General features: G+C 34.2%; 2 protein-coding genes across 4 annotated transcripts; both read right to left on the bottom strand.

Moving 5' to 3' along the window:
• Window positions 1-1624: 1624 nt before the first annotated feature.
• LOC104806744 (esterase OVCA2-like) lies at window positions 1625-3867 on the bottom strand. Of its 3 annotated transcripts, none has more exons than XM_010531782.2 (7): window positions 3636-3867; window positions 3166-3546; window positions 2951-3049; window positions 2755-2796; window positions 2406-2535; window positions 2107-2208; window positions 1625-1944 (listed from the first exon to the last, which is right to left on the bottom strand). In XM_010531782.2, the coding sequence occupies exons 1-7, from the start codon at window positions 3771-3773 to the stop codon at window positions 1859-1861; spliced, it is 978 nt and encodes a 325-aa protein (XP_010530084.1). In that variant the 5' UTR covers window positions 3774-3867; the 3' UTR covers window positions 1625-1858. The 3 variants fall into 3 exon arrangements, with proteins under 3 accessions (XP_010530084.1, XP_010530093.1, XP_010530103.1); XM_010531791.2 differs by having other exon boundaries at window positions 3645-3867; XM_010531801.2 differs by having other exon boundaries at window positions 3166-3505; window positions 3636-3865.
• Window positions 3868-5467: 1600 nt separating this feature from the next.
• Window positions 5468-7463, bottom strand: LOC104806734 (esterase AGAP003155-like). The gene is made up of 6 exons (XM_010531771.2): window positions 7113-7463; window positions 6897-6995; window positions 6723-6764; window positions 6395-6524; window positions 6092-6193; window positions 5468-5928 (listed from the first exon to the last, which is right to left on the bottom strand). Exons 1-6 carry the CDS (start codon window positions 7335-7337, stop codon window positions 5837-5839), a joined length of 690 nt encoding a protein of 229 aa, XP_010530073.1. The 5' UTR covers window positions 7338-7463; the 3' UTR covers window positions 5468-5836.
• Window positions 7464-9809: the final 2346 nt, after the last annotated feature.

The following is a 9809-nucleotide window of genomic DNA, read 5'->3' as shown; positions in this document are numbered from 1 at the left end:
ACCCCCCCCCCCCCCCAAAAAAAAAAAAAAACTCCCAATTTTCCAAAATTATGCCCAAAAATAAATAAAAAAAATCTAGATCAGAGAATTTTGCCAAAAAAAAAAAATCTAGATCAGAGAGAGAAAAAAAGGGTCGATTTTTGTGGAACGTGGTGTTTTAGGAAATTTAATTTGGGATTGATCAATAGGAACAAAAGTTTTTTAAAAAATAATTTCGTATGTGTTTTATATCTACAATTTAAAAAAAAAGTTGTTATCACATGATTGTGTCAATAGATATCCGTCATATAACCAAATCAAGTGTTGAATTATATATATATATATATATATAATCTATGAGTGACTTGACTTTTAGATGTTCACAAATCATAAGCAAGCGGTGAAATGACATTGACAAATGAATTGTGCGAGATTTAGATTTCATCTTCTAATATGACGTCAGAAAGGACTTCAATTAATGTCCACATTTGAGGATTTTTTTTTTTTTTGATAAGGTAAGATAGCGAAACTTTGCAGTTCATTTCCTTTCTTTCTTTTCCGATCTGTTGTCAACATTTGAGGATTTTCATTCGTTTTACGTTTAATTAAAAAGATACTTATTAATGAATCTGTTGTTTTTAATCCAATTATTTTCGCACTGTATTGATTATTGGATTTATATTAAAAAAAAATACTATATTCAATCGAATAATATTAACAAGATTTTATTTAACCAAATATAAAAATATTTCTGATATATTCGTACGAGAATGATACCCTTTCTTATTGGTCAAATCCAATTATGCGATTTAAAGTTTTCAACGAGTTTACACTATTAACTACTGTGAGAATCGTGACAAATAATGACGTCATAAAACTATATTAATAGAAAAAAAATGTGAAGTCCACAAACATCAAAATCGGAAGAAAAGAAAGAAAGAAAAAAAACACAGTGAAAAAACAAGTGAAGTGATATGGATGGAGACAAAAGAAGTTTAATGCTGTAAGTATGAGCGAAAACGAATAAAAAAATATGATATTTTTTTTTCGTTACGAATCGTTTTAAATTTCTGAACGGTATTATTTTTAGAAAATCGAATTTTTCAGAATCGAATCGAACCGAGTCGAATTTTTAAAAATCCCAAAAAATGAGATTTTTTAAAAAGAAATCTATCTTTTTTTAATAAACCGGAACCAATCTGAACCGAACATAATATAATATAAAAACCGATTGGTACCTATTTTGTAGACCGAAAAAACTAAACCGATATTTTCATTCCGAATCCGTACCGATTTCCAAAACGCCAACGCCCACGTTGCAAGAACATTGCCTGTCTAACCATTCTCATAGAGTCATCATCCTGACCCAATAAATTCAAATTCTAGTATAAAAACCGATTGGTACCTATTTTGTAGACCGAAAAAACTAAACCGATATTTTCATTCCGAATCCGTACCGATTTCCAAAACGCCAACGCCCACGTTGCAAGAACATTGCCTGTCTAACCATTCTCATAGAGTCATCATCCTGACCCAATAAATTCAAATTCTAGTTCGGATTTGTAAATTAAATTTACCCAAAAGACAGTTCAGATTCGCAAATTTAAATAAAAAATAAATTGGAGAGCATATATTATATGAACGCTTGTAAGGAATTTCCATCGATAAAGTCTACCGAACCATTGTATATATATTGATTATTTATCTCGAGAACCTTGGTATATTTATATGTCTCTGAATCTCTGTATATAAAAAAATAAACATTTTTTCTTAGGTTTTCGAAGCTTCGTCTCCGAAGCCACCCACAATATCTCATCTCCGCGTTTGCGTTTGCATTGGAAAGCAAACGCAAACGCAATTTCTGTAACCGCACAACTACTCATTTGTCATTCCTGTCTTCCTCCGTCAGAATATTTTCCATCTTCTCGACGAATCCCAGAACGCTCTCCAAGCTTTTCTCATCAGCTACATAACGACAGGTGGAGAAACGTTAATAACGTCTGCGAAGAACAATTGAAATCCAGAACTGGGCTTATCCTACGCATGTTTCCAAACACAACTACACAAGAAATTTTCAAAGGAAACTCCTTTTTCTCTTCTCTTTGTGTTAAAGGGTAATGAGATTACCAAGCCTAGGGACTGCGTGACCCTTAGGGTGATGAACCACGACCGGATCTTTGAACGATTCTATAAGCTCGATTCCATACGGTTTCAAGAAATCCTTCTCCCCTGTAACATCACGGACTCGAAAATAAGCAGACCCTTCTGACTAAAACACAACCATTTCATCAACATTGAGCTCACATGACAAAATTTCCGACAGCAAGAAAGCCGATGCGTTGCAAAATGAATTTCTTGGTCATATCATCTAACTATAACATTTTTCGCGTTAAACCATTCCAATTCAAGAAATCGGAGATTAGTACCTAAGAAGTGGAGAGAAGGAATTTCAATGAGAGACGAATACGCCTTCTCGGCCACCGACGGAGATTTGAACTTTCCGCCGCCAATTATTATCAGAAACTTGATCTTTGGAACTTTCCGAAGAGCTATTCCCTACAATATCAAACAGAAGGCAACACTTGAGGAAAGCCATGCACTTTCAAGAACACATACATTATGTTTATACTACACTGGGAAAATGATATCAAGGGCAAGCAAGATTCTTCGAAATCCTATGAATATGATACTTAGTTCGATATTTCTTCGAAATCAGTATCTCTTAATCGTGATTGTAATGTATTCGTTCCTATTGGAATTCGGTTACTAACGTACCGCAGCTTGAAGTCCTGGCAATCCACCGGATAGGATCGCACCCTGTAAAAGTTTTCATCTTAAATCAAGTCCAAGTCATGTCTGTCTCTGTTTGGATGCAGAGGAACGAAATGAACGTAGAAACAGAGGGAGAAGGATGAGTAAAACAGATGCCACTTTTTCCTGCATTTTCTGAGCAGCCAAACAGAAAATTTACCTGAGAAAACCCCGCGAAACCGTCAAAGGGTCCATGCTTGATTATGTAATCCTCAATATACTCCAAGCACTTTTCAAAATTTGTGTACTCGTTAAATTCCTGACATGAACCAATCAAACAAAAAGGAGAAACCCTCAATTCCTCGATCATTATTCACCTGAGCAAATTTTAGTAAAAAAAAACGAGAGCGAGAGAGAGACAATAAGAATCGGAACCTTATTGGTTTGAAACCACTCGTAATAAGGCGGATCGAAGATCGCTTCGACAACGGATTTGCCCTGAGAAGGAAAAGGCGCGTCGAGGAAGACGAGATCGAGCCTATCAAGAACAGATTCAGGCCACTTCTGAATCTGCTTCTTCATGATTTCGCCGCTCGTCCTGAATCCATGAAGACAAAGCAATCTAGGTTTCTTCACAATCATCGCTCCTTCATTCCCCAACTCAAAACTTCCGATTTCCTTATTCGTCTTGTTCTGGATTATTTTAGAGAATCTTTCTCCGGCGGCTGTTTCATAGAGCCTGACGGCATCGCGTTGTGTTCGCGGTCTTCGTTTTCTTCCACGAAACAACGAGAAAAAATGGCCGCCTGTCAATTTCTTTTCCGTAAATCGAATCAAATCATAATATCAGCAAAAAAATTGAAGAAACAAAAAATTCAAAACAGACTGCAGCCATTGTTGTATACATGATATACATTTCCTGTAGCCATTTTGGAATCGGCGTGTATGTCAAAGATTCGGGAATATGGGGTAGGGAGGGCGAAGGCGAGATTGAAAACAGACATATTCATAGGTGAGGCGAGACGAAGGTGGAGACAGACCATGTGAAATTCAGGACATAAACCCTAATTTCGTCCTCTTTCGGGATATTCATTTCCGAAATGCTAAAAAAAATATGTACTTTTATATTGGTGGCCATTTCGAATGTCCCTTGTATTCAGATTTGGTTTTCAGATTTCAAAAAACCTGTCCGTTGCGATTTCAATGATAAAAATATTATTTTAAAAAAAAATCGTTTTTTTTTTAATTTTTATATGAAATTTCGATTTTTCAATTTTAATAATTATAACTGTTAACTTCTATAATAAATACGGTTTGATTTACAGACCATTCAGTTGGATGGTTCGGTTATGAATGACCGAACTAAATGCCTATTTTTTTCCGTCGAAATATTGTGGGAATAGGGGAAATATTAAATATACGATCTCAAATGATATTCGAGGCTTCAACAATGTCTTGTAAAAAATATAGTTTCGAAAACTACGATGAACAAGATGCTTATTTGAATATAAAAAAAAACATATTATCATGCGTATTTGAATGGTCAATCCTCTTTTATTCGTAAAACAATGTCTATCATAAAAAATATATATATCAGAGTGTCAATTTAGATCCGACGTCGGAAACTCAACAGGTCCGGTCTAAAAAATAGTGTGGTTCATCTCTAAAATTTTCGATAAGAAAAAAATCGAGTTTTCGGGTCGAACTTCGTATTCGATTTGGGTCGATCCGAACCCGAACCCAAAAATCTCAGATCGAGTGCTGGTTCAGACCGAATCGGACTAGGTCGATCCGATTGACACCTCTAAAATATATCTAGATTCCTCATCGTGAATTATCTTTTCTCGGTCTAATTTGCGATAGAATATCCGTATTTCGAATATTCATGAAGAAGATATTTGTGAATTCAAAGGTCTCGGATTTTAACGTCGAGAAAAGAGGGAGATTTTGGGTATAGAATGAGTGATGGGAGGAGAATACAACACATCATTGTTTTGCTTTTGCTCATCACTTGCCTCATTTCTTTTTTTGGCAGTTGCAAAATTTCAAACCCTAATTAACTCTGTAGTTAATTATGAGTGACCAAACGAAAAAACACATTTTTTTTCATGCCCATTGGAAAGATATAAGAGTAGTCATTAATGGCATGCTATTTACACGAGCTTGACTTCTTGATCATGACCTCATGTACATTGAAATTGATTATAGAAGCAATCCATTGGGGGTCTTGCTCATATGTAGAAAATTTTGTTATACAAAAGATTGTAAAAATATTTTACGAGACAAAATTTTCTCCGCAGATTATCCACTTTGGATAGACTCCAAAAATGAGGTATTACTACTTCCGATACATGCACTCTTTGCGAGCGAACTCCGGGATCTCATGAACATCTCTTCTTCGACTACGAATTCAATATTGAAATCCGAGAATTCTTTGCCTCTATATACTATACTTTCCCTCCATCAGTCTTGGGAGTTTGCGGCGAATCCTACTCGAGGAGAAAGATCACCAAGTTGGTTCTACAAGCAGTGGCTTATCAGATCTGGCAAAAATGGAACTGCAGGCTGTTTTGGAGTGAGTTTACTATGAGATTGAAAGGATGATAGGAGACATTATCATCTCCAGGGAATCCAATTCGGTGACAAATACGACATCTCTCGAGGATGTCTGGCTGTCCATTGCTGATCCAATCCGTCCCGGCAAAGATGTCAGATTTTTCATTTTTAAGCTCTCTCATTGTACGTAACGTGTACCTTTGGGGCTGGTCTTGATTTATGGTCATCATGTACAGACATAATTTTTTGAGTGATAATACATTTATCGTTATAAAAAAACAAAGAGAACTCGTTGTAGAGAGAACATAGATTATATGGAAGTTTGTAAAAAGTATTTTCGTTTATAAATTTTATCGAACCGTTTTATATTTATTAATTTTATTGTCGAATACCTTGATATTTATATACCATTGCGTCTATGTGTATTTAAAAAATAAACTTTTTTTCCATAGGTTTAAAGCTTCATCTCCGAAGCCACCTACAGTATCTCTTTGCGTTTTGCGTTGGAAAGTAAACGCAAACGTAAACACGATTTCCGTAACCGCAACTACTACTCATTCGTCACTCCTCTCTCTTCTTCGGTCAGAATATTTTCCATCTTCTCGACGAATCCCAGAACGCTCTCCAAGCTTTTCTCATCAGCTACATAACGACAGATAGTGAAAACGTTAATAACGTCTGCGAAGAACAATTGAAATCCAGAACTGGGTTTATCCTACGCATGTTTCCAAACACAACTACACAAGAAATTTTCAAAGGAAACTCCTTTTTCTCTTCTCTTTGTGTTGAAGGGTAATGAGATTACCAAGCCTAGGGACTGTGTGACCCTTGGGATGATGAACCACGACCGGATCTTTGAACGATTCTATAAGCTCGATTCCATACGGCTTCAAGAAATCCGTCTCCCCTGCAACGTCACGGACTCGGAAATAAGCAGACCCTTCTGACTAAAACACAACCATTTTCATCAACAACGAGCTCACATGACAAAATTTCCGACAGCAAGAAAGCCGAAGCATTGCGAAACGAATTTCTTGGTCATATCATCTAACTACAACATTTTCCGGGCACTTGAAGCATGATGATTAAAGAACTCGGAGATTGTTACCTAAGAAATGTAGAGAAGGAATTTCGACGAGAGAAGAGAACGCCTTCTCGACCACCGACGGAGATTTGAACTTTCCGCCGCCAATTATGATCAGAAACTTGATCTTGGGAACCTTCTGAAGAGCTATTCCCTACAACATTTGAGGAAAGCCATGCACTTTCAAGAACACATACACTATGTTTATACTACGCTGGGAAAATGATATCAAGGGCAAGTAAGATTCTTCGTAATTCTACGATACTTAGTTCGATATTTCTTCGAAATCAGTATCTCTTAATCGTGATTGTAATGTATTTCATTCCCAATTGGAATTCGATTTCTAACGTACCGCGGCTTGAAGTCCTGGCAACCCACCGGATAGGATCGCACCCTGTAAAATATTTCATGTTGAATCAAGCCGAAGTGAAGTCTGTCTCTGTTTGGATGCAGAGAAAAAGAAATGAACGTAGAAACAGAGGACACTTTTTCCTGCATTTTCTCAGCAACCAAACAGAAAATTTACCTGAGAGAAACCAACAAGACCATCAAAGGGTCCATGTTTGATCATGTAATCCTCAATATACTCCAAACACTTTTCAAAATTTGTGTACTCAGTAAATTCCTGAGATGAACCAATCAAACAAAAAAAAATGGAAAACCCTTTAATTCCTCGATCATTTTTTTTTATCGAAATAAATACAGGCAAAAAGAAAAAGGAGAAATCAATCAGAATCGAGACCTTGTTGAATTGGAACCACTCGTAATAAGGCGGATCGAAGATTCCCTCGACATCGGATTTACCCTGAGAGGGAAAAGGCGCGTCGAGGAAGACGAGATCGAGCCTCTCGAGAACAGACTCTGGCCATTTATGAATCTGCTTCTTCATGATTTCGCCGCTCGTCCTGAACCCATGAAGACAAAGCAATCTGGGTTTCTTCACAATCATCGCTCCTTCGCTCCCCATCCCAACACCTCCGGTCCCGATTCCGATTCCGAAAACCCTTCTTCTTTTTGCTGGGTTTTTTTTCTTGGGATTTCCGTAGTTTTGGGGAATCTCCTCTCTCCGCTGGCTGTTTTTATAGAGCCTGAAGGCATCCTGTTGTGTTTGCGGTTTTCGTCTTCTTCCAGGAATCGACTTGAAAATATGGTCAGCGGTCAAATTTTTTAGGAAATTGAGTGAAATCTACCAAAACGAACTCGTGTAATTTTTTCTCAAATGTGAAAGATTTTTTTGTGGAAAAAAAAATGTGAAAGATTTTTTAATATAGAATCGAATACGTTATAAAATACATATTTTTCAAAAAATAAATAAAATATTCATTTTCAAAATTGATTCATTAATACTATATTTTTGCAGTAATTTATGTCGTTTATTTGAAATATAAGTCAGTTAATATAAATATAAGCAAATATTTGAAACTGGTTAATTGTAATATCCATATGTCTAAGATATTTATATTGGTATACTGATAAATCAGAGTTAAAAAAATTGTATCTATATACCGTATATATATCGCAAATACAATTTATTATATTTTTTATGATAATATGTTATACAATAATTTTTTATACGGAAAATTCTAGAAAAAAAATATTGAATTTTTCAATTTTGACAAAAAAAAATTTAATTTAAATTTTTTATCAAATAAATATTAAAATTTTTAAACGAATTAAAAAAAATACTGAACTTTTTAAATGATACAAAAAATATATGAATTTTTCGGCTATTATAAAAAAACATTGAATTTTTTTAGTGATAAAAAAATATATATAAATTTTTTTCGATTATAAAAAAACTAAGCAAAATAATTTAGTGTATTTGAATCTTCTTGTATCACGTTAATTATTTTGTTTATTATGACAATTGTAAAAGTTATTTAATAAAATAAAAAATTTTGTATTTTTTTGTCAAATTGAGAATTTCAATGTTTTTTTAGATTTTTTTTATAGTGATCTAACTCGTTGGCTAGGTTTGGTGAGATAGACGGTGCCAAAACTCTCTTTGAAATGTACGGTCGAGATCAACTAAAATTTGACGAATCGAAACCGTGTCGGAAAACGCATGAAATATGCGTCACATGTGGTGCGCTCCGTGCCTCCGTGGCATGAATGCAACACAAATCATATAATATAATAATATTATACATTTTAGTAAATAATTATAATAATAAAAAATCACGTGTTTATAATGAGAAAATATACGTGTGTTTTGTATTGCACGGCTCGACGGTTATGGGAAAATTGTACTTGAATATAACTCGAAGGTGTTTGAATATTTGAAATCAGGGTACAAATAAAATTGCTGTTGTATAATTAATCGGATTGAATCCAACAAAATCTTATTATATAGATGAACTATAAATTAAGAACAAGTGATGATTTAAAAAAAATGATACTTATAAATTTTACGAGATGATAATGATATTAATTATTTTAATACGTTACGACGGAGATTATGAGTTCATATTTTGGGATTTTGATTAGTTTTCATGTAAATATTTTTGGATTTGTTTTTTTATTATAAAAAATGATCGTTCCGTTTTTACTATGTTTGATCCGATTCAGTTTCATTTAATTTCTAAAAAATATAATTAAATAATATTTAGATCAAATTCAAATTCGATTTAAATATAATTATATATCATTCAAAATTTTTAGATTTCATAGAGTCTAGAAGGGAAGAATCGAGTGAATATTAATTTGTTTGTTTTTAATGTTTTTATTCCACACGCAGTAAATACCATTCATTAGTAATCAACAACGAGTATTTCGATTTCTCGAAGAACAACCCCGTGACTACTTAGAATCAGATAAACAAAATTGAACCGTATTAAATAGTATAATATATAATTTTATTCTAATCTTGTTTAAAAATTGATCCTGTGTATTTTTTACACTTAATAAATTGAATTGACACAGAATTATGAAATCAACTGAAAGATTAAATGAAAAAAAAAACAACACAAGCCCTATACATGTTTTTCCCATACTCTCTTCTCCACCGATCTACGATATGATCAGAATGACAGTATAATCACATAATGGTTATATTGGTCATAACGTTAAATTGATGATGATCACATCAAATTATTATGATAACACCTTATTTATCACACTAAACATTTGGTGGCCGAGAATATATATATATATATATATATATATATATATATGCAATTTAATGTATTAACGACATACCTATTGAAAGTAATCCGCGTACAACTAAGCCTCCTCACGGTCACGGCAATAATATAATTTGCGCAGAAAAAAATACCATAAATATTAAATATATAATTATCATATGCGACTTCGTGAGAGGGTCCTGTCGTGGGCGATCAGATCAGAAGATGAGAGGCGGCGAGAGGAAGAAGAAGGCAACGGCGGGGAAGGACGAAGTCGATCAGTTGCTTGAAGCCGCACATGACGAGGGGATGCTCAG

Source organism: Tarenaya hassleriana, unplaced genomic scaffold (assembly GCF_000463585.1).
Source record: "Tarenaya hassleriana unplaced genomic scaffold, ASM46358v1 Cleome1, whole genome shotgun sequence".
NCBI lineage: Eukaryota > Viridiplantae > Streptophyta > Magnoliopsida > Brassicales > Cleomaceae > Tarenaya > Tarenaya hassleriana.
Note: the sequence above shows the minus strand (reverse complement) of the source record. Positions and strands in the feature narration are given on the sequence as shown.

What these genes read in the sequence shown, in the direction of transcription:
- LOC104806744 (XM_010531782.2), bottom strand. Translation starts at nt 3,773, where the DNA reads ATGGTCTGTCTCCACCTTCGTCTCGCCTCACCTATGAATATGTCTGTT. An exon ending in GTTTCGCGGGGTTTTCTCAG is followed by an intron (nt 2,797 to 2,950) that starts GTAAATTTTCTG and finishes AAACTTTTACAG; the next exon opens with GGTGCGATCCTATCCGGTGG. An exon ending in TCCTTCTCTCCACTTCTTAG is followed by an intron (nt 2,209 to 2,405) that starts GTACTAATCTCC and finishes GTGATGTTACAG; the next exon opens with GGGAGAAGGATTTCTTGAAA.
- LOC104806734 (XM_010531771.2), bottom strand. Translation starts at nt 7,337, where the DNA reads ATGGGGAGCGAAGGAGCGATGATTGTGAAGAAACCCAGATTGCTTTGT. An exon ending in AGTGGTTCCAATTCAACAAG is followed by an intron (nt 6,996 to 7,112) that starts GTCTCGATTCTG and finishes GGTTCATCTCAG; the next exon opens with GAATTTACTGAGTACACAAA. An exon ending in TGCCAGGACTTCAAGCCGCG is followed by an intron (nt 6,525 to 6,722) that starts GTACGTTAGAAA and finishes CAAATGTTGTAG; the next exon opens with GGAATAGCTCTTCAGAAGGT.